The sequence below is a fragment of the Rhizophagus irregularis genome, chromosome 3, assembly GCF_026210795.1.
Source record: "Rhizophagus irregularis chromosome 3, complete sequence".
NCBI lineage: Eukaryota > Fungi > Glomeromycota > Glomeromycetes > Glomerales > Glomeraceae > Rhizophagus > Rhizophagus irregularis.
The window spans coordinates 3537114-3563426 of NC_089431.1; the positions used below are offsets into that span (position 1 = coordinate 3537114).

The following is a 26313-nucleotide window of genomic DNA, read 5'->3' on the forward strand; positions in this document are numbered from 1 at the left end:
GATATGATATATAAATTAAGATATTTATCAAATATAAAACAAAATAAAGAAGTCTTTTAGAATTTAGGATAAGTATTGATAAAACTCACCAGTAGTAACCACTCAATTCTGGATGAAATAATAATTTTGGCCAGAATTAATAAGAATCTCTGTAGGTCAAAAATTTTCATAAATTATTTCGTGGCGACTAGTGAGTAGTGATGATCACCAAGTGACATCCATAATATAAAAAATATTAATTCCGGCCGGCATTAAAATTCTGGCCAGAGTCAACATCTTAATTCCTGCAAAATTTATAAAGCAATTAGTAATACCCGGGTATGGTATCTGAACTTTTCGTCAAAGTCCATTTCACTGAAACCCATTTCGCCGAAACCATTTTACCGAAAGGATATTTCACCGAAGGGGTATTTCGCTGAAATACCATTTCACTGAAACTCCATTTTACCAATATCCATTTCACTGAAGCCATTTTATCAAATGGACATTTTGCTGAATGGACATTTTGCCGAAAAATTATTATTTTATCGTTTTATACTAAGTACATTTTTCTAGAAAAATTTTTGAATTAGCTGATTTCTATTGAATTTATCTCGTTGTTTATAATACATTAATCTTTTTTATGCTTACTTTTTCGCAAATATCAGGAAAATAAAGTTATTTATTTATTGCTTAACAATTAATATCAGTTACTTGAACGTTAAAGTGATAATATCCTGGAAAAAAAAATCCCTAAAAATAATTTGAATTTTATTTTTATTGCGTGATGAATAATTTTTACAAAAATGTTAATCGCTACCATTTTCTGTGAAATAGAATTCAGCGATTCGGTGAAATGGATTCATAAAATGTACTTTCGGAGAAATGAAACGTTCCTTCGGTGAAACTTAATTGCTTCGGCGAAATGTACTTATTAGATACCCGCCCATGGAATAACAGGCTTATCTCATTGTGTATGACACATACACCGATGGATTTATACTTTTTTCAGCGTATACATAATACCGATGGGATAAAAATTTAGAATATGCATTACCTGTTAAATAAATCAAATTTTGAACCAGAATAGAATAATAATCGAAGATTATTTGAGTATTCGTAAGTTTATGCGTAAAAAGTAACACAAAGAAAAAAATGTATTTAATTACGCTTGTTAAACGTAACTCTAATTAAAATGATTGACATTTTCTAAATTAGTTGAGAGACGGATTAACGTTTAACAGAAGATGTGTATCGTAAAAAAGTTACCATTTGTTCAAAAGGGGCATTCAGTATCTAAGTTTACTTCAAAGTAGAGGTCTGCATTTGCCCATATTTTAAAACCCGGCCCGGCCCGGAAATAATATATGAATATATATGCCGGCCCGGGCCCAGCCCGGGCCTTAAATATATATTTTATGCCAACCCGGCCTGGCCCGGATTCATAATATCAAAACCCGGCCCAACCCGGAATTCTTATAATTATTTATATAAATGTAAATCATTTTAGTATAGTGATTTTGGCAAATCAAAATAAATTTATATGTAGATCATTTTTGTGTAGTAATTTTCGGCAAATCAAGAAATTCAATAATAATATTCATTTATATAAACAGTTGAAACAAAATTCACTAATTATTTGAAAATGTTGATACTTAATATAATAAAAATTGTGAATATTAATAATATGTAATAAAAATTTTGAAATATAACGTGAAAATATAATGTAGATCACAATTATAAATTTTGTGTCACAGAAATTTGATAATTTTAAACAACGCGAAAACTTAGTGATTTGAAATAACAGATAATGTATTTATTTATAAATAAAAATTTTGTATAGTAATTTACTATTTCTTTTTAAAAAAATAATTTTATTATAAATAATTTAATAAATAAAAATTTATTTATTTTTTTTTAGCAAATCAACTATTTTTAACCATTATTTTTGTTGATCGTAGTTCGTATTATGATGCGCGTTTTTATTTTTTTTTTCAATAATAATAAAAAACAAAATAAAATTTTATTTATTTATTTATTTATTCTATTTATTTAAAAAAAACAATGAAATTGTAGCATAACATTTAAATTTTTTTTAAAAAACAATACAAGCGAAAAGTTATATTAGAAAAATTTATTAACTATAATATACTATAATACACCAAAAAGGAAATAAATTATATAAAATTAAATCAAAAAATGTATAAAAATAAAATAAAAATTATTATATTTAATATTAAAAAACTTAAATTTAAATTTCGGCCAGAATTAACAAAATTTTGGCCAGAATTAATAAAATTCCGGGTTGAGAATCTAAACCCGGACCCGGCCCGGAAAATTTATGAAAATCAAATGCCGGCCCGGACCCAGCCCGGGTGAATTTTGAAGGAAAATTTGCCGGCTTAAACCCGGATCCGGGTCTGGGCCGGGTCCGGGTTTCCGGGTTGCGGGTCCTGTTTGCAGACCTCTACTTCAAAGTCCTCAACAATGTATTATAAAGAAGTTATTTTGACTTCTGAATTTAATACATATCTTGTGTTTCATTAATATCAATGATGTTACTCATCAATATTTCCTTGACCATTTATTATTTTCGTCTCCTTTAACGTTTATCCCTTAAACTGTTTTGCAGCCAAATTTGCCTGCAATTTTGTTTTTTAATTAAAGCCACTTTTAAATACCTTAAAATATTTTATTACATAAACCAATATTTTTATAATAAATTCTATAGTATTTTCTAAGTAAAAATCGAAAAAAAAGTTCAATTTGATTAATGATTTTTTAAAAGTAAATGATCGACAAATTATAACAAATAGTAGCTAAATTTTTCAAATTGAAATATCTTTTTATTCATTAATCCTAGAAATATAAAATTACCACCATTTGATGTGTCTTAATGAGAAGAATCTGATAGAAATAAAATTGTCCTTCTACAAATATTATGTGACAGGATAACTTATAAAATCTAAAAATTTATAAATTAATATAACTTTTTATTTATCAATTTTAGAGCTATAATTTTATTACCATTAAATGCGCCTTAATAAGAGGAATCTAACAAATATAATTTCATCTTTCTATAATCACTAGATCTTAAGATATTTTAAAAATTCAAAAATTTTTAAAATTAATTTTAACCCCTACAGTTTAAGGGATAATGTGTAGAATTTTTTTTTTTCGGAGATATTATCATAGAACTAGAATAGGGTTTTGTATTACACTTTTTTTCGAGTTAGTAAAATTTTTACAATAATTTTGATTTACTGATACCTGAATAATTAATTTTTACCTTAAGGAAGACGCTGATCATATTCTTTGAAAGAATTCTCGTATTTTTAAAATACAGTTCTAGATTAGTTCTTTAGAATTTCCACTACAAGGAATTTTGTATGAAATTTTTTAGAATTCGAAGAAAGAATTTTTTAATTAACCTTTGTCAAAGATTTTTATGATCAAAATATTATATATATCGATAATTTTCTTTCGCTAATGATTAAAAAAAAATTGATATATTTATAATAATCGACGAACTACATACTTAAATTTAACTTTTAATATCAGAAAACATGTATTTAAATTAACCAGTGCGAAACTCACAACGTAAAAAAAATATGTTTATAAAATGTAATGAATGTAAGAGAAAAAGAAAAACTTTAGATGAAAGTCACCAGATTTGCCACATATGCCACAAATCAAAGATACTGTTTAAATCAAGTGGAAACAAAATTATTGATGACTTCATCAGATTTACACAAGTCAACCTTGCCAGGGAGGAAGGTAAAATGGAGTTTGTTACTTATGATCAATTCAAAAATATAGAATTTATTGCCGAAGGAGGATATAGTAAAGTTTATAAAGCTACTTGGGTAGATGGTCCAATTGATTGGTATAATATTAAACGTGAAAATTCGAATATTACTCATAGAACTTGCGTGAAAAACTATAAAGTTATTCTTAAAAATCTTAATAATTCCAAAAACATTACATTAAAGGAGCTGAATGAGGTATGATCCATGTAATATTTTTAATCTTCAATGTAATGAAAATGGTAAACTAATGATTCTTTTTTTAGCTCAAGGTATTTTATCAGATACTTTCAAATATAAATAATAGTGTTTATTACATCAGTACTTATTTAGGAATAACACAAGATCCTATTACCAAAATTATTATTATTATTATGCCATATTATAGTTCGGGTGATTTGACACATTATTTAAGTAATGACTTTTATATTAAAGATTGGAAGACAAAACTTAGTAGATTACTAGGGAAAATGGCAAAAGGACTTAGTACTATGCATGCAACAAAATTATCCATAAAGATTTACATATATAGTGGAAATATCTTGGTTGAAATAAATGATTATGGCAATAGTAATACATATATAGCTAGGTGATCTAGGAATAAGTAAATCTGCAACTGAATATACAGATAATAATGATGAGAAATATGGTATTATTCCTTATATGGCACCAGAGATTTTTAAAGGACAAAAATATACTACAGCCTCAGATATATATAGTTTTGGGATGATTTATGTGGGAATTGATGACAGGTAGAAGACCTTTTTGGGATAGAATTCATGATACAGAACTTATAATTGAAATATGTGATGGTTTAAGACCACCAACCGCTACAAATGCACCTGAAGGATATATTGAATTAATGAAACCCTATGAAAAAAGCCTGTGTGATTTTTGTTGAAAAAACATCCAATTAAATTCACTATGATTTCTGTATATTTGACCATACAATAATTGTGCTAAAAATTGCAATAAATCACACAATAGTTGTATGGCAATCATACAATAATCATCCAATTTATGACCTGATTTTATATAATTATTGTCTAATTTTTGAGCCAAATTTTAGGCTGAATTTTAGGAATTATTCTGGGCCGAATTTAGAAATTATTGTGAGCCAAATTTTAGGAATTATTAGGAATTATTATGGCCGAATTTAGGAATTATTGTGGGCCGAATTATTAAGAATTATTATGGCAAATTTAGGAATTATTGTAAGCCGAATTTAGGAATTATTGTGGGCCAAATTTTAGGAATTATGATTACAGTAAGTTAAAATTTGGTCAGTAACGATTAACGACAAGCAAATTTATAAAGTGAAATTATGGATTTTTATTAATTTAATATACAAAATAAAACACTATATTTGATATGAATTATAAATGTAGAAAACTATAAAAAAATATAAATATATATATATAATAATTCATAAATAATATACTATCGCTGTATTAGATATAAACTATAAATTAAAACTATAAATGTATAAAGAAAATAAAATCAAATATTAAAGAAAGTAAAGTAAATTATTGGTATAAGTAAATTATTAATATTAAAAATAAAAAAGTATGAAGTTAGTAAAGAAAGCAAAATTAGAATTAGTAATAAGTAGTATGGAAAGTAAATTGTTAGCATTTGTTAGCGTTAGTAATAATAAAAAAAAAGAAAGTAAAATAAATTATTGTAAGTAAATTATTAATATTAAAAATAAAAAAGTATGAAGTTAATAAAGAAAGCAAATTAGTAAGTAGTATGGAAAGTAATTGTTAGCGTTTGTTAGCGTTAGTAATAATAAAAAAAAGTATAAAGTTAGTGAAAAAAGCAAGTTAGTAATTGAAATGTAAAAAAGTTAGAAAATAAATAAAAGGATAAAAAAAATAAATTTTCTTACCGAAAAGAAAGTTTGAAGAAAAAAAGTTTGAAGAAAAGAAAGTTTGAAGAAAAGAAAGTTTGAAGAAAAAAAGTTTGAAGAAAAAAAAGGTTAAAAAAAATAAACAAATATTTTCTGCGTAGTGAAAAAAGTAAGTTAGTAATGTAAAAAAGTTAAAAAATAAATTCTGCGTAGTGAAAAAAGTAAGTTAGTAATGTAAAAAAGTTAAAAAATAAATAAACGAAAAGAAAAGTTTGAAGAAAAAAGAAAAAAAGTTTGAAGAAATAAAAAAATAAACAAATATTTTCTGCGTTATATTTATTATTTATTTTGATGATCAGATCACGTGGTATAATATAATTTAATTTTAATTGGACGATCAGATCACGTGTATTATATACATAATTTTAATTGGACAATTTCTTTTATTTTCCAAACTAACCGGATAAGTAGTGACACAAAATTTTAACTAACGAAAAATGAACTTTTAAACTTTAATTTTGCATTAGTTACAAAATTTCATTACAAAAGCAATACGACAACACAAAAATTTACTTTATTTAAAATATATATGCATATTATGTATGTTATCTCTAATTTATGAAATAAAATAAAATATTAGTATTTGTAACTAATTAATTTCAAATTAAATAACTTACTTTATTATTTTCGTTATAATCTAAAATAAAAATAAAAATTAATTGATTATTATAAAAAATTTTTTGTAATATAAAATGAAAAAATAAATATTAATTATTACCTTTTCGCGGTTGATTGGAAATCCGCCCAGATTTTTTTCTTTCATTTTTTTTCTTCCCGCTCTTTTCGCTGGCATTTGTATTGCCAACGTCTGTACTATTATCATTTTTTTTCTTTCCGCTCTTTCCGCTGACATTTGTATTGGTATTGTCAACGTCTGTATTATTATCATTTTTTTTCTTTCTGCTCTTTCCGCTGACATTTGTATTGGTATCGTCAACGTCTGTATTATTATCGTTATTATCAGACTTCAAGAAAAGTTTAAAAGAGATATAACTGAAGTTAAAAATATGTTTTTAACAAAATGCTTATACTATATATATTATACCTTATCTGATAAATCATCTGCAGTTCCACTACTACTAATGACCACTTTGTTTTTAATTTTATCTCTAGTGATCACCGATTTATTCTTTTTTAAAATAACTTCCGTTTTCTTCTTCTTTAGTTTTTTTTTGGTGGGCACCTTTTATAAAATTCAAAAATTAATACGTATTTATTTTTATAAATAAATATAATTCAAAAGATGAAATTATTATTTACGTTTATTGTTCATCGAGCGGCGAAATAATTCTTTGATAGCCCAATCTCCTGTTGTTTTGGGAAAATGACTATTATTCCCTTTGAACTGAAAAAAAAATTTTGTTAAATGTATTATAAATGTATTGATTTAAAGTATGATTAATTTACAATATACTCACCTTCTCGATAATTTTTAATATTGCTCTCCTCTCCTGCTTTTCCCAGGACGTTTCAACATCGATATACGCTTCAATTAGGTCACGTTGATAACGAAGATTATGGCGCAGTAAAAATCACGTGATTTAAAAATCAGATGATTAATTAGTAGATCAATCATTATGTAATCAAATAATTTTGTAGATCTGATTAACGTTACAATTGTTATTTTTGTTATTTATATTATTTATGTTATTTTTATTATTTTTATTATTTCTTTTATTTATTATATTTATTTTATTTACTTTATTTATTTTAGTTATATTATTTTCTTTATATTTTATTTTTATATAAATATCTTTTGATTTTTCTTAAGTTAAAGTGTGTGTCAGTGTGTCAGATAGATAGAAAATAGATAGTATAAGTTAGGGATTAACTTGTATTAACTATTTAATAAACTCTTATATTAAAAACGAACTGTGATTGTGTTATATTTTGCGTATTGTGTTTTTGCGTGTCTTGCTGATATAAACTACGTTATAGCTATTGACTCCCTAACGTTTAGTTATAGTTGACAGAGTCTGAGACGGACCTGTTAACAAAGTGGTGATTCCTGCCAGGTCATAAGAGATTTATGACCATACAAGATCATTTCGAACAACAATTACAATTAACTACTCGCCATACTGCTCAACATCTTTTAAATATAAATCCACCTACTACTGTAGATCATTCTTGTCGTATCTGTTATCCTCCACCTCTTGTTTTACCACCTGCCTTTCAAAATTTCTGGAATTGGATTAGTAACTACTTCTTTGCAGTTAGTTATACCTCCTACACTATAAGGGCTTTACCTATCTTCTGTCAAGCATTTCAATTAGATAACAATAGAATCAAAGGACTCCAAGTTTTAATCCTATCTAGTAAACTACTTTTTAGTATTAGATACCAGCAAAGACCTGATCCTATCAGAAATCTAGTATTTTTCTTCTTCAATCTTACTCATAGAACAAACTATTTTAATAATCCTGTTACACCTCAATTAGTTGCTCAACTTAACACTGATATCCAAACTGAAAGAAATAATAACCCTAATAATCTCATAGATAACCCTCCTGTTTATAATCAAAATATGGCTGACGAAGCTGCTATCACCAATGCTTTGCAAACTGTTTTTGGTAATAATGCTGCCAATCTTTTGAGCAGAGGAAGTAATATTGCAAAAATTGAACCCTTTTCTGGAAAAGAAGATGAAGATCCTATCGAATGGTTAGCTATTTTTGAAAAGGCTGCTGCTACTAATGGTTGGACTACTCCTGAGAGAAAACTAGCAGTTGCAGCTTCTTATTTAAGAGGTGCTGCATCTGATTGGTATGATACTAATTCTGCTACAATAGGTAACCACTGGGAATCTGGACAAAACACTGGCAATAATTTTACAGACCTTTTTAAAAAATATTTTGCAAATGATACTTGCAAAAATAAATGGTATCAGGAATTACTCACCTTAAGACAAGGTAGTAATGAAACAGTAAATGATTATGCCGCTAAATTCCAAAGGTTATTAAAGAGAGTTGATACTACCAATGCTATTCCTGATGCTCAGAAAATTAGAATGTTCCTTTTTGGATTAACTCCTACTATCACTCCTATGGTACATTTACAAGATGCTAATACTTTATCTGATGTCATTGGTAATGCAAGAAAAGTTGAAACCGGATTAAATTACGCACATTTAGGACCAAGTGTTACTGGAATTGCTACTAAAGTAGCTACTGTATTAACCACACCTGCAAAAACTGAAAGTCCTCAAATGGAAGCAATTGAAGCATTAACTCAACAAATGCAGAAACTTTCACTTAACTATGCAAATTTATCTAGTGCTTTATTAGCTCAAACTCAACCCATTCAACCACAACCTGTTAGAAGAATCCAACCTGCGAGATATACTCAACCAAATAATTTAACCCAAACTTTCAGACCTAATAGACCCAGAACTGATATAAGAGATATCGAATGCTACAGATGTGGAGAAAAAGGACATTACACTAGAGATTGTATGTCAGAAAGAAATGCAAGAAGACCTCAAAGAAGAGATGCTCATTATTTGGAAACATATGAAGAAACTTATGATTCTTATGATAATTATTATGAAGATGAATATTATCAAGATTATTACGATGACAATTATGAGGAAGCTGAAGCCTATGTCACTACTCGTTCTAGATCTCAACCAACCACTAACTATAGGCCAAAACCTAAACAACCAAGAGCTGTAGAAAATATTATTTCATCTGAATCACAACAAGAACAGAGATTGAGAAGACCCCAACCAAGACAAAATATCAATATTCCAATGGATGAAGTTATTGAAACAACTGCTACTCCTGCTGTTCCACCAAAAAGAACTGTTAAAAGAACCCCAAGAATGCCCTCAATTATTGAACAGATGCCTCCTTATCGCATTTCAGATGACATATTAAATATGCCATCTTCAGCAAAGATTGGACAACTTTTGAAATATAACGACCAAAAGAAAGATTTTGCCAGAATTTTGAGAAGACCACCTAAGACTCAAGAAACTAACTATGTAGATAGAATCTCTGATTCAGAAGAAGGTGATACTAGAGACACCACTGCTGTGAAATGTGCAGTGAGAATTAAAGGAGATCCTGTTTATGCAATTTTAGATTCAGGAGCTGCTGTTTGTGTTATCACCAAATCTCTTGCTCGAAAGTTGAGATTGAAAATCACTAAACCCTCCAACACTATTGTAGTCACTGCGGATGGGACAAGAAACAGAGCCTTAGGACAAATAGAAAAAGTACCTATAGTAATTCAAACTCTCCTTATCCCTACCACTTTCCATGTTATTGACTCAAAGGATGAAACCCTACTCTTAGGAACTGACTGGTTTAGGCGTACCAGAGCTGTACTTGATTTCAATAATAAATCAGTTCAATTGACTTTCCTAGCTAAAACTATTCTTGCACCTATTTCAATTCATATTGGAGAAGTTCCCAGATATGTATCTTTCCAAGAAGAAGAAATTGACAATGAAATAGACGAAATTTTTGATGAATATGAGTATGAGGATGACCTAATTGAAAAAGAAATTCACCTTCTTAATAGTGAATCAAGTGAAGATGAAGAAATATGGGAACAATGGTATCAACAACCACTAAACTATAACCCTTGGGATGAAAAGGAGGAAATTCCTGACCAATATAATTTATTAGAAGATATTTTAAATGATTACCTAACTGAAGATGATGAAGATAAAACTGATAATCCTGCACTATTCTTAGCTCAAGCAGAAAAAGGAAATGAGTGGAATATCCAAAAAGACCTACATGTCGGACCGCTTACAGATCATCAACAGACACAATTCCAACAAGTATTGAACAACAATGAAGATATTTGTGCAAAGAGCCAGACTGATATTGGGAGAACTGGATTAATTAAACATCAAATCCACACTGGAGACGCTGCACCTCAAGCAAGAAGTCCCTACAGAACTAACCCTAAGAAGAAAGAATTCCTTAGAGAAGAAATAAAGAAGTTGGAACAACAAGGAATGATAAAGAAATCCATGAGCCCATGGGCTGCACCAGTAGTAATAGTAGACAAGAAAGGAGGAGACCTGCGAATGTGTGTTGATTATAGACCGCTCAATAAAGTTACAAAACCTGACGCATATCCCTTACCTCGTATCGATGATTTGCTTGAATCCTTCAGAACTGCTAATTGGTTCTCTACATTAGACCTTGCTAGTGGCTTTTGGCAAGTGGAAATGGATCCTAAAGACAAGGAAAAAACAGCTTTTATAACAGATTTTGGATTATATGAATTTAACGTCATGCCTTTTGGATTGAGGAATGCTCCAGGAACCTTCCAAAGGTTAATGAACTATGTATTACAAGAGTTTTTGGGAAAATTCGTGGCTGTTTATTTAGATGACATAATTATTTACTCAAAGACCTTTGAACAACATCTGGATAATATTACTCAAGTTTTCCAAGCGCTCAGAAATGCTAATTTAAAAATTAAGCTGAAGAAATGTTATTTTTGCCTTCCTAGTATTGCTTTCCTTGGACATATCGTAGGAAGAGATGGTATAAGAGTTGATCCTTCAAAAATAGAGAAGATTAGAAATTTTCCTGCACCCACCTCTGTTACTGAAATTAGATCGGCTTTAGGATTATTCTCCTATTACAGAAAATTTATCAAGGATTTTTCTAAAATTGCGAAGCCTATCTCTAAGTTATTACAAAAAGAAACTCCATTTCAATGGACAGAGAAGCAACAGAAAGCATTTGAACACCTGAAAGAAAGATTAATCTCAGCACCTATTTTGAGGTATCCCGACTTTGAACAACCTTTTATTTTATATACTGATGCTTCTGGAACAGGATTAGGAGCTGTACTCTCTCAAAAAGATAAAGAAGGAAAAGAATATGTAGTTGCTTATGCAAGTAGAAGTTTAAATAAACATGAACAAAACTATGCTGTAACAGACCTAGAATGTTTGGCTATTGTATGGGCAATTAATTATTTTCAGCATTATTTAGGATTATTACCTTTCTCAGTAGTTACTGACCATTCTGCCCTCAAATGGTTACAAACTTCAAAAATTCCAACTGGAAGGAGAGCGAGATGGATTATGCAACTACAGCAATATGATTTTACTATTCAGCATAGAGCTGGAAAAGCCAATGCCAATGCAGATGCTCTCTCAAGAATTAATCCAACAGAAGAACCTATTAATTCAGCTGAATGTTTTCTAGCAATTATTGGCGAAGAAAAGAATATTTATGAAGTACAAAATGATGGATATAGTAGACCACAAAGAATTCCTAAGAAATTCAACATTATTCAACCTGAATTTAAACCTGAATATTTAATTAATGAACCATTTTGGGAACACTCTCAAAGGAAATATCGATTTAATTTCTTTTCCCATCTTTATTAAATTTTCTTTTTTTTTATTTTATTATTTATTATTATTATTTATTTATTATCTATACAATTATCCAATTCAATTATTAACCAATTAAAACAACAAAACCTTTAATAATAATCAATCAAAACAATATGGAACTACAACAATACCAAAACCTTTATCAATATTTACAATCACAACAACTACCACCAAATTTAACAACACAACAAAAGCGCAAATTTATTAATTTTTCTAAAAATTTTATCATCAAAAATAACTTTATCTACAAAATAGACAAAAGACAACAAAACAATTTACTCAGAGTAATCAGAAACTATGAAGCAGAACCTGTTCTTTTTATGATGCATAATGATCCAACAGCTGGACATTTTGCTACAGATATAATGTTTGAGAAAATACGTTCCAGGTATTACTGGCCTCAAATGTATGAAAATATAAGAGCGTATGTTCAAGCATGTGATCAATGTCAAAGAAGGGGAAAGTATAAAAGAACAGAACCATTACACCCAATACCTGCCTTTGAACCTTTTTATCAAATTGGAATAGATATAGTAGGACCTTTACCATGCTCTAAAAAAGGTAATAGATATATTGTAGTCGCAATAGATTATTTAACAAAATGGCCTGAAGCGAAAGCCTTATCAGAAGCTACAGCAGAAAATGTTGCTACCTTTATTTATGAAAATATTATTTGTCAACATGGATGTCCTTCAAGAATTTTATCAGATAGAGGATCTCATTTCAATAATAAAATGATCGACAGTCTTACCCAGCGATTTCAAATTAAACATCATTTTTCTACTCCTTATCATCCACAAACAAATGGATTAGTGGAACGATTTAATAGAACACTATGCGAAGCTTTAGCAAAAACTGCAACAGATACTGATGAATGGGATTTATTTATCGCACCAATTTTATTTGCATATAGAACCAGTAAAAATTCTTCAACAAAAATAGAACCTTTCTTTTTAGTATATGGACGATCAGCAAAATTACCAATAGATAATGATGATAATTTGTGTAATAATTCTGATACTTTATTAAAACGTGTCAAACATTTAATTGATGATGTACCACAAATCAGAGAAGAGGCACGTGTGCAGATCAATAAATCACAGCAGAAACAAAAGGATCGACATGACGCAAAATTAAAGAAAAATATTTCTTACCAAATAGGAGACAAAGTTCTTTATTTTAATGCAGCTAAAGAAAAACAATGGTCTGGAAAATTAGACCCTAAATGGAAAGGACCATTTTACATCCATCAAGTTTTATTAAATGGATCATACAAATTAAGAACTTTGGAAGGACGAGTTTTAATAACTCCAGTTAATGGAACGTTACTTAAATTATATCATGATCGACAAAATTGGCAACCTATGGTTGTTATAAATAATATAAAAAGACTAGACGTTCAGTAAATAAGAAATAATTTTCAAAATGACTCCAGTAGATATTTTCAACGATTTAATAGAAATTGAACCAATAGAAATAATTTTTCCTGTAGATCCTGTAAATGACGAATTATCATCAGACCAAAAATTTATCCAATACTATCAATTATTACAAAGATATTCACGACTAAAAAGGAGACAATACACTTTATTTTATGCTTATAAACTTGGACAATTATTAGAAAATCAAATATTATCACGTGCTCAGAAAACTTTATTTAGATCTAGAATGACGACACACTTTTATCAAGGATGTATTAGGACCTATCATATTTTTCTTAATATAGGAGTAGAACAAATATTTAGAACAAAATTAGTAACTTTTATGATGTTGAAAAAGTTAAAGTCACAAGAATTTCGATTATTATGTGGAGCTGAATTTAGTTAATGATAATCCTTAAAATCGATAAATTAATCGTGAATGATTGACAAAATTAGAAATCAATGATGATCGACAAATCAAATTAGTTTTTATGTTGAACAAACTGATCAAAAATGATCAGCATGAATATGCGACTCAATGCCCCAGAAAATTTACAAAATTTTGTGAAAAAAAAAAAAAAAAAATTTTTTTTATCATATATATATTATATTTATTATATAACAAAATAATAAAAGATGATTACATAATAGAAAAGAAAATTATATGGAAGAAGGAGGATTACGAGAATTATCTCTATTTCTAAGCAAAACTATCATCCCTTCAGCCCTATAGTGTGCAGCATTTCTTTCCCGACGCAACCTATTGCAATTTTCCTTCAAAGCTGAAATTTACCGACGAAAAGCAAGATGTTCATTTACTCTCTCATTTTTAAGCCGTTGAATGAAATCGTCACGTTCCTGGATATCATTCAACATAATTTCATTCTCAGCGACTAGTTGATACTGTTCAGAATTAGTAAGAGGAAGAGAAGCTTGTTGTTGTTCAACTAATTCGTCACGTGACGAAGCTTCTTGGAGTTGCTCCTGGAGTGATGATAATTGTTGTTGCAGTTGTTGAACTTGTTGTTGAAGTTCTTGTTGCACCTGAGATTCTTGAGAAGATTTTATAATCGAAAAATCTTCTCGGACTTGTACTTCCTCCTGAAGTTCTTGAACTTCTTGACGTAGTTGAATTATTTCTTCACGAAGTTCCCTGTTTTGAAGAAAAAATTCAGAGGCCACTCGAACTGCCCTTTGTGATAATTTTTGCGTTTCCTTTCCTTCTTCTTTTTCTTTCTTAGATTTGCGAACAAAAAATCGCTTATTATGGTTTTTTTGAGAACTACATTTATTTTTCTTTTTAGTTAGTCTGATACGTTCTCTTGGCGTAGATTTCTGGTTATTGTATTTCTTGTATACCATGATGACGAGAAAAGAAAGGAGACGAGAAAAATCTTAATTAGGTTACCAGATTTTCAACATTTATGGAAAAAAAACTTACAACAATTTTCTGATGATTTACCAGCCCATCCCGATCCCATAATTCATGATTTTCTTTTAAATTGATAATGAATTTCTTCCCAGGATCGATGTCACCCGTGTCCTGATCATTTGATGGCCACATTTGAGAAGGCTAATACCTTAGCTTTACATGGACTTTGGTTCGTGTCCCTTTCGAGGGCCTACTGTTTTGGTATTACATGGATGACCAGTTTTTTTTCATTTAATAGCGGGTTGGGAGTGAAGTGAAAAGAAAAGATAAAATTTATTTGGCTTTAATTATTTTTCGTGGGAACTCAAAATTTAGTGAGGGAGATTTGATAACGAAGATTATGGCGCAGTAAAAATCACGTGATTTAAAAATCAGATGATTAATTAGTAGATCAATCATTATGTAATCAAATAATTTTGTAGATCTGATTAACGTTACAATTGTTATTTTTGTTATTTATATTATTTATGTTATTTTTATTATTTTTATTATTTCTTTTATTTATTATATTTATTTTATTTACTTTATTTATTTTAGTTATATTATTTTCTTTATATTTTATTTTTATATAAATATCTTTTGATTTTTCTTAAGTTAAAGTGTGTGTCAGTGTGTCAGATAAATAGAAAATAGATAGTATAAGTTAGGGATTAACTTGTATTAACTATTTAATAAACTCTTATATTAAAAACGAACTGTGATTGTGTTATATTTTGCGTATTGTGTTTTTGCGTGTCTTGCTGATATAAACTACGTTATAGCTATTGACTCCCTAACGTTTAGTTATAGTTGACAGAGTCTGAGACGGACCTGTTAACAACGTATACTTGACTAGTAAAATATATAAAAGTTAAATCCTAAAATGATAATACATGAATTATATCAACAATTACATATTTATATATTACAAACTTTGTAACCATTAAATTCCTCATTAGTCAGGTTTAAAATTTTTGCAATATTAATGTAAGCACCGGTTGGTTTGGAAATTGATACAGTTTCATCCACCACTTTTTCTAGAATTCTCTATATTTATAATTAAAACTTAATGTTAAAAAGAGATCAAACTGCAATATAAATGCTAAAATTAACTTACATTTTGTTGAACAGGAAGATCTGACGATTTTTTTGATTGATTAAGAATGGTTATTTTATTTAATTTTTTGTTAGTAGCCATAACAAAAAAATCCAAATGTAATGAAGAGAAATTCAGATAGAATGAAGAAAACGAAGAAAAAAGAATGAATTAAATTTCTCTGAATTTATATTAACTTGACGAGGTTTTTTTTTAAAAAAAAATATAGAAACATTAGCGATTTTTCCTAAAAAGGAAAGATAAACGAATAATTTTTTTTTTAAAAAAAAAGGCAGAAACATCATCGACATTTCTTAAAAAAGAAAAATACAACGATCAAATTTTTTTTCTAAAAAAAATTGATAGCGATATTGTGTACAAAAAAGGAATATAAAAGGGTTTTTATAACATCTATTTTTAGCTATTTCAACAGTTACGGTAGAGTTTTTTAAATAAAGAATAATAAAATGAATAAACGATACAAATTATTATAACAAATTATTATAATCGTGCGTGACTTAATAAAAATATGAAGATTTTCCACTAGATTTAGTATTAATATTTTTTGGGAAGTTGTTTCCTATTTTTTTTTTTTTTTTTTTTTAAAAAAAAAAGTAGAAACATTATCGATTTTCTTAAGATTTTTTAAAAAAAATTGACAATATTTGACAGCAATATTGTATACAAAAAAGGAATACAAAAGTGACAATATTTGACAGTAATATTGTATACAAAAAAGGAATACAAAAAGGGGTTTTTCATCATAAGACTTCAACCGAAGACCAAAGTTTCTTAAAGCGATCTTTTTTTTTAAAAAAAAAAAAAAGAACAATCTTTTTTTAAAAAATGACAGCATTCAAAGTACAAAAAAGGAATACAAAGGAGGTTTTCATATCTATTTTAAAATTACACAGCCATTTTATCATAAGATTTTAACCCCTATAAAAAATTTTTATCCGAATTTTTCCATTATTTCTCCGTGTCTTCCGTGTCTTCCGTAAAAATTCCGTGAAAATGATACATTCACGGATATCGAGATGAAAATTTCCATGATTTAAAGCTATTTTTACAGGAATGTAATACTTATTTAAAATAATAGTTATTTAATTTGATGAATAATTGTTGACGTAAAAATATATTTTTTTTGACGACAAAAAAATAGTGATAGTATTACTGTAGATTAAGTGTTAGATCCTCGAACGAGGATAATTTTTTTTAAGATGATTAATCCGTCGTTAATCGCAACGAAATAAATGGGTGTGTAACACTGGTGTAAAGATGTATGTAAAGAGATATGTATAATGCTTTTTTTTTAAAAAAAAAATAGGCAGAAACATTATCAATTGTTCTTAAAAAAAAAAAATCTTTTTTTTAATACAATATTCGAAGTACAAAAAAGGAATACAAAAGGAGTTTTCATCTATTTTTAAATTACACAGCCATCTTAAAACGACAGGAATATTTGTGTACAAATTATTCCGAATAAAGATAAATCAAAATTTTTTAGCTTATAAAATCTGAAACATAAATTTTATGCAGTGTGAAAAAAAAAAGTATTTTAGTTTTTAATTTTTATAAATCTTGTATAGTGTAAAAAAAAAGTGTTTATTTTTTATAAATTGTGAAAAAAAAGTATTGGAAAAAAAATGTCGAATAATAAAGTATTATGTATATGTTCCAAATGTAAAAAAAAAGGATCAGATAATATTGGTAAATATGTGCATCCTACTACCAAATGGAGACATATTAAAAATGCAAAAAAGAATTATAATTTTAGCGACAACGATGATGATAGCGACGACGACGATAGCGATAATGATGATAATAATAATAATAATAACGATCATGAGGATGATAATAATGATAACGATAATGATGATAATAATAACGACCACGACAAAGACCACGATGACGATAACGATCACGATGACGACCACGATAATGATGGCGATAATGATGATAATAATAACGACTACGACGATAATAATCATGATGATAATGATGTAGAATATAAACAGTAAGTATTAAGGAGAATATTTCTGTTATTCGTTAACTAATAATGATTATTAAATGTTTTATATTATATTTTAATTGTAATGATGATAGGAGGAATGAATTTGATAATAGATCTTCAAGATCTCCTACTCCCGTTCTCATGGTAATTGATGATGATTGCTATGATGACAATCAAGAACACCATGACAATCGTGACAATTCTGATGAAAAAACAGAATCATCAACTGCAACTGAATCTGAATCTTATGAAAGTTTATATGATTCTTTTGATGATAATAATACGTTTGAAGTATTACAAAAAGGACTATATAGTAGCGATAATGAATCATCTGATGACGGTATTAATTTAACAGAAGGTAATATACGCAATATTTATTTATTTATTTAAAATTATTTATTATTAATGCAAATACATATTATTTGTAGGGTCTAATATTGTAGGGTCTAATATTAATAGTATTAATGATGAAGTTGCTAGAGGTTTACGTCTTCTTGAAGTAAAAACTCGACGAAATATTACTGATGCAGCCTTTAAAGAAATTGTTACTGCAGCTAGTGGTAATTTTACAAGTCAATATACACTAATAAAAACACTTAAAAATATAGTTCCTATTAAACCAATTTGGGTTGATATGTGCATAAATTCATGCTGCGCTTTTACTGGTAATTTGGAAACATTAAATAAATGTACCTATTGTAAAGCTGAACGTTATCAAGAAGGAGGACGACCAAGAGCACAAGTAGCATATTTTTCAATTCAGAATCGATTTAAAATTCAATATCAAGATCCAACACGCGCAAAACAATTACGTTATCGTTCTGAATATATTACCAGAGAAGATAATGGTGCTATTGGCGATGTATTTGACGGCTCACAATATAAATATCTATCCCAAGAGGGATATTTTCAAGACGATCGTGATATTGCACTTTTAGGTTCTGTTGACGGTTATCAACTATTCAAACAAAAATGTGATGATTGTTGGATAGTTTTATTTATTAATGCTAATTTGCCACCCCATCAACGTGTAAAAAAAGAAAATTTACTTATTACTTCAATCATCCCGGGTCCTAAAGCTCCAAAAAATTTTAATTCTTTTATGAAACCAATAGTTGAAGAATTATGCTTATTAAATGGTAATTTTAATTACATACATTATGATAAAACTTAATGATAAAAAAAATATATTAAAAATAATTGTAAATTTGTAAATTTGTAGATGGTGTTGAATGCTATGATGGTGCTACGAATGAGAATTTCCTCTTAAAAGTTACGGTACTTTCCTGGTCTGGAGATACTCCTGGATTGTCAAAACTTGCTTGCTTAACTGGACATAATTCATACATGGCATGTCGTTACTGTGATCTTCGTGGGATATATAATAATCATGTATATTATCCTACAACACCACCACCATCAATTGAAACATATAAAACTTATAATCCATCAGATTTACCAAAAAGAACTCATAGAGATTATATGATAAGAATTGAACAAATAACGACAATACCGCCATCAAGAACACGCGATACATTAATTTCTGATTTAGGTAAATAATAAATCTATTGCAACATAATTTTTTTTACTATAAAATTAATAATTATTATTTTGAAATAGGTGTTACAGGACGTAGTGTTTTATTAGAAATAGAAACAACTCGATTTCCTACATGTTTTCCAATAGATATTATGCATTTGTTTTATGAAAACATCGCATTATATATGTTAAAACATTGGATGGGTTGTTTTTTTAAAGATTCTATTCTTAATGATCAGCCATATGTAATTAACAACAAACAATGGACTGAGATTGGGATTGAAATGGAAACCGTAAGAAAATCCATTCCAACTGATTTTGGTCGACCACCACGAAATATCTTACATCACCATAATGGTTACAAAGCAGAGGAGTGGGCTTCATGGATAACCTTATATTCTTTACCTTTATTAAAAGATCGTTTGCCGGCAAATTATCTTAAAGGTTGGTCCTTTTTTGTTAAAGCTGTTCAGCTTTGTCAAAAACGAGTATTATCTTTACATGATCAAGAAGAAATAAGGAAATTATTATTGCTATTTTATCAACATTATGAACGGTATATATATTACAACATTTATTTTATTTATTGAATTATTGTTCTTTTATTAAAATAATATTATTTTTAGTTATTATTATCAGTTTTTGGCTGCCCGACTAAGTGTAATGAAAGTATGCTTTCATTATATTTTACATGTTGCTGATAGTATTCAGGATACTGGACCATGTTGGTCAACATGGCAGTTTCCTATGGAACGTACTTGTGGAATGTTACAACCGCTAGCAAAATCACGCCTCCATCCATATAAAAATCTAACAAACAATGTATATTTGTTAGAATTATTTAATAATTTGTGTTATTTTAGAAAATTTTATGACCAGATCTTTCCTCCTATATCTGATAAAAAATATAAAGAGCACTTGGTTTATACAAATGAGAATTATGAAGAAGAATTTCAATGGCCTTCTAAACCATATACTCTTACATTCCAAGAAGTTAAAAAAATAAAAGATCATTTATGTGTAATAGATGATCGTGCATCAGAAATGCGATTAAATGTATGTATTATTTTATTTTATGTTATTTTATTTTCAATTTTAAAATTAAATATTGACTAATATTTACATTTTTTACATTTTTTAGGATTTTGAAACTAACGGAACAAAATTTGGTCGTTTAATAACTTCCGATGGTCGAGTAATTGGGTCAGAATGGATACGTAGAAATAAAGACTGGGCACGAATTAATTACACTGTTTTGGTTAGTATTTAATGCAATATAATCATTTATTAATTTTGTAAATTAATTTTGTAAGTTTTATTTAATAATTTTCATTTTAGACCCGTTTAGAAATTGACAAATGGGCTCACTTACCAAGTGCAATCCCAGAATTCGTAACTAAATCATTTTACGCCCAGGTTAATTATTATTTTTTATACGGGTATATGGATCAGAAAATAATGCTAGCGAACGTAACATGGACAAATGAAGTTAATGAAGATTCATTAGGTACAACTTCCTTTGTAGGTGATGGTTCTACACAATTTATTGATGTTACTGCAATCAATAGATGTGTAGGTTTTATGAAATTGGGACGTAAAACATATATTATTGATAAGGAATGTATGGAAGAATAGAAATAAACAATTTAATTAAAAATTGTCAAATAATCTGAAATTGTATTACGCGCGATGTGTATGTCGGATTTCTTAAATAAAACTTTCTTAAATAAAACTGTAGGAAAAATTCTTATTAGTTCTTTTTGTATTGTAAATTTTATAACGCCCTATATTATACGTAATTTCAATCTAATAAAATTAGAAATAAACGTCTGCCTTACTTGCCGTTAAAATCTGAATAAGTATTTGCAATAGTTCTCAAATAAGTATAGAATTCTTTACCGATATCTGGACTAATAACAGACGTATTTATTATAACAGACTGCATAGACGACGTATTGTAATGTATTATAATAACGTTTATAAATAAAATTGTTTATAGTTAAATATAACAATTAGGCAGGCATTCATTTGGCCAATTTAGCCTTTATAATAAAAATCGCGTTAATATTATAGCAATGATAATAATATAAAAATTTTTTTTATTAAAATGAATAATATTAATTAATTAATTATTAAAACGTTAATATATACTAAGAAATAAGCAATAATTATAATAATATGAAATTAATTAATTAACATCAAGCCTCGCAATTTAATTAACATTAATTAATCATCGTCGATTTCCCAAATTGCGAGGCTTGCGAGGCTTGATTGAGAACCTCCTTCTTCTTCCTCAAATATTTGAACCACTTCCTGTTCCTGATCCTGCTGCTGCTGTTGCTGTTGCCTTTGTTGATCCTGCTGTTGCTGTTGCTGTTGCCTTTGTAATTTTTGATCCTGATCCTCCTGATTCTGATCTTGATCCTGCTGCTGTTGTTGTTGGCTAAGTAATTTTTTTTGATCCTGATCTTGATCCTGATTCTAATCCCGATCCCGATCCCGATACTGCCAATTCTGATCCCGCTGCTGTTGCTGTTGTTGTGTTTGTGACCGTTGCCGTTGCAATTGTGTTTGTGACCGTTGGAATTGCAATCCTAAAAATATTATTTAGAATTTAATATTATTTAGAATTTAAAAAAGAAATTAAAACACTTTACAAGATGATTCAAAAGTTAATACTTGGTTTTTTCCAAAACTTATTTCTGAATTCTAAATAATATCTTTCCCCGTTTCTTGTTATTTTTCCCCTCGGATCCTTAATAATAGATAATTCCATACTCTAAAGATTATAAATTAGTAAATTAGCCTACATTTGAAGAGATAATGACAATATTGTATAATATTATATTGAATATTTACCCGGCAATCCTTTACAATACCATGGAATTTTTCGCTCGCTTGACGTCCAGTATAAACTGTTTTGAATCTTTGGTTGATTTTTCCAGCGGTTGAGATCCACCAAGCTCGCTTGCAATTACTACCGCCAAGCGAGTGGTAATGTGCATTACCTTCTTTCCTTTCATCGATGAGCATTCTTACTTCGTCGTCGGTCCACATAATGTTAATTGAAATTGAAATATTTTTTTTTTTTGAAGAAAAAAAAATTTTGAATTAATTTTTTTTAAAAAAAAAATGTAAAATGGAAACGAATGAATTTGATTTAATTTTTTTTTCATAAATTAAATAATACTTACGTTTTAATGATGTAATAAATATCAATAAATTAAAAAAAGTCTAATAAATAATATTACTTATTAATGATGTAATGAATTACTACGCTGATTGATCAAATTGAATTACTTATGTTTATGTGTAATTCTGCAATTTTACCCGCGACTCACCCGTGACTCACCCGCAATAATATAATACTTATAATATACTGAACACCGCGACTCACCCGCGACTCACCCGCGACTCACCCGTGACTCACCCCGTGACTCACTCGCAACATTACTAAACACTTTATAACCATCTCTCTATAAAAAAAATTACACAAATTTGAACCTTTTTATCAATTGAAAAAAAGAATTTAATCACTTATTACTTTATCAACAGCGGCCTCAATTTCGAATGGTATGTGATTACAAAATGATGATCTAATACTCAACAGCGGCCGCCTCAATTCAAATATATTCGAATGGTATGTGATAACAAAATGATGAATTTACCTTAAGTGCTCGCTAGACGTTTCAATGATTTTGGTTTAGTTTTTAACAAAATGTAATACTTCATAACTAAATGTACAAGCATTTGACCTGACAACTGGTCTACCATTATTTTTTTGCGTCATTGATTTTTTAAATGCGCCATTTATTATTTTTGCGCTACTATTTATTTCACAATTGGATTTCTTATATGACCGATATGCAAAATTGCATGTGATATTTTAATAAACGTTTTGCACTATATGTGTATTCTGCAGTTAGCCCATTATTTTATTTATATGGTTAAATTTATAATACTAGATTATCAATTATTACGCCAAAATTCTAAAAAATACTATGTACGTATATATATATGTTGTGCCTCAGATCGATTCTTGCCTCAGATCGCAACTCACGCACCTCAGATTGAAATCGTCATGTGAGGTGCGTGATGTGGATCATTGATAATCTGAGGTGCCTCGGTTTTAATCTGAGGCAAATAAAAAATTTTTTTTTAAAAAAAATATCGATCGTTTTCTACTATTTTTTACTATTTTATTAATCTGAAATAGTGTTAGTTTAACTCATTAGTAACTACACTAAAAATTACTTTAATTATTATAAAGTTTTTAATAAGAACGGTTCTTTACGGCTAATTGGCTCTTTGAGGTAAGTTCGGAAGCTTTTATTTTATTTTTTTTTGTTTTTTTCTTTTTCGGAACGGTACTAACCATTCCTACCTTTTCTTTTTTTGTTAAACATTTTAAGTAGGTTTTTTTTGTTTTTTTCTTTTTAGGAGCCGTATTTAACCCATTTCTTTTTCTTTTTTTAATAGGAACGGTTAAAATGTTTTAAGGTAGAATTCAATTTTTATTTTATTTTTTCTTTTTTGAACGGTACTAACCGTTTTTTTTTCTTTTTTTTTTAGCATTTCGGCCTGGGCTCTCTCCCGGTAAATAGGTATGCTATAATGTTTACTATAGTGTTAGTTTCTTTCTCCTAGAACGGTACTGACCGTTCTTTTTCTTTTTTTTTTTTTAGCAGTTCAGCCTGGACTTTCTCCCGGTAAATATTTGGTGCTATGGTGTCTATGGTGTTAGTTTCCTTCTCCTAGAACGGTACTGACCGTTCTTTTTCTTTTTTTTTTAGCATTTCGGTCTGGTCTCTCTCCCGGTAAATATTTGGTGCTATGGTGTCTATGGTGTTAGTTTCTTTCTCCTAGAACGGTACTGACCGTTCTTTTTTCTTTTTTTTTTAGCATTTCGGTCTGGACTTTCTCCCGGTAAATATTTGGTGCTATGGTATCTGCGGTGTTATTTTCTTTCTCATATGTTTAAATAATCGGCGTATTTGTAAAGTAGAACGGTACTGACCGTTCTTTTGTCTTTTTTTAGCATTTCGATTTGGACTCTCTCCCGGTAAATAGGTGGTGTTATGGTATCTATAATGTTGGTGTTTTCTTCTAGATATTAGCCATTCTCTTTTCTTTTTTTAATAGGAATAGATTAATGGTTTTTTGAGAATAGGTAAATAAGATTTTGAGTAAGAAAACATGGATGTTAGAGAAATGAAAATTTATAATAAGAGGAACGAAAAAAAATTTAATGTAAAATCTGATATTGAATAATATAAAAATTGTGTAATAAATAAAATCAACTTAAAAATTGAGATTATTGTCAGGTGATATGTGTGATGCAAATCATTGATAATCTTTACAAAGACACGACATTTTTTTATTACAGTTTTTTTTTATGGAAAACACGTTTTATCGCGTTAACAGATTGAAAACACATGTTTTATCTCGTTACAGTCTGAAGACACATGCTTTATATCGTTACAGCTTGAAAACACATGTTTGTAGCTATATGTTTTGTCATGGAATATACGTTTATCAGCAGAGATACATTTAATGGAATTATTGAACGTTACATTGGCAACCTCCCTACGTCAAAGCAAGAAAAAGCTTTGATAAATCTTAATTTTTTAAATAAAATTAAAGAAGTATTGTTAGACCCTAAAAATAATACTATTTCTAATAAAAATACACGTAGTTGGATTAAGAAAAAGTTTAAGCTTGAGGAAATAACACCTGGTGACTATAGGGTAATTGTTGCAGCAAACAACAACCCAGTGTTGGCTGTAGAAAATATGTACGAAGTTTTATATCGAACTCATGCAGAAATTACACAGCATGGTGGGCAAAGACAGACATGGAAGTCTATTATAGAAAGGTGGGGTTGGATTAAACAAGATATTGTAGAACAATTTGTTAATAATTGTACAATATGTGCAGTACGAAAACCATCATTTCACCCTTTAGCAGCAAAGCCTATCATTGCAAGGAATTTTCTATCTCGTGTGCAAGTAAATATTTAATTTATTTTATATTCTTTTTTTTATTATTATTATATTTAATTTATTTTTTATTTTTTTTTAGATGGATCTTATTGATTTATCATTTGACGCAGATGGCGAATATAAATATATTTGCCATGTAAGAGATCACTTTACAAGATTCTCTTGGGCCAGAGCTCTTACTTCAAAAAGAGCTATTGAAGTAGCAGCATATCTTTTTGAACTTTTCCATTTTTTAGGCTCTCCTCCAACTATTTTACAGTCTGACAATGGGAAAGAGTTTTGTGCGGGAGTAATAAAGGAATTAATTGAAATGTGGCCTACAGTAATGATTATAAATGGTCGTCCATGACATCCGCAGTCTCAGGGCCTAGTTGAACGTGCTAATGGAATTTTACAACAAAAGCTTGGTAAGTGGCGAGAGAATACTGGCCGAACTGATTGGTCTTTTGGTCTTAAATTTGTTATTTCAGCTATGAACAATTCATGGTGTCGGTCCCATAAAAAAACACCATATGAACTCGTATATGGTGATAAACCACGTGGAAATTGTACTTTAATTGATGAATTATTTGCAAAAAATATCTATAATGAAGAGGATATACCTGATACTATACAAATATATGATAGTATTGAAGATTTGGATAGTGATATAATAGATGATTTGCAAGGTAAGGTTTTTAATACTAAAAAAATTATTAATTTCAATAATATTTATTAAATTTAATAAAATGTTTTTTTTAATCTAATTGCCAAATTT

The 26313-nt window shown here is 28.6% G+C and overlaps 2 protein-coding genes across 2 annotated transcripts; one reads left to right on the forward strand and one right to left on the reverse strand.

The window, feature by feature from the left end:
* Positions 1 to 3590: 3590 nt before the first annotated feature.
* On the forward strand, positions 3591 to 4378 carry OCT59_020892 (uncharacterized protein; the record flags this gene model as incomplete). Its single annotated transcript, XM_066149472.1, has 2 exons — positions 3591 to 3983; positions 4052 to 4378. 2 exons carry the CDS (start codon positions 3591 to 3593, stop codon positions 4376 to 4378), a joined length of 720 nt encoding a protein of 239 aa, XP_065990373.1.
* Positions 4379 to 21780: 17402 nt separating this feature from the next.
* Positions 21781 to 22611, reverse strand: OCT59_020893 (uncharacterized protein; the record flags this gene model as incomplete). Its single annotated transcript, XM_066149473.1, has 4 exons — positions 21781 to 21997; positions 22061 to 22148; positions 22234 to 22333; positions 22414 to 22611. 4 exons carry the CDS (start codon positions 22609 to 22611, stop codon positions 21781 to 21783), a joined length of 603 nt encoding a protein of 200 aa, XP_065990374.1.
* Positions 22612 to 26313: the final 3702 nt, after the last annotated feature.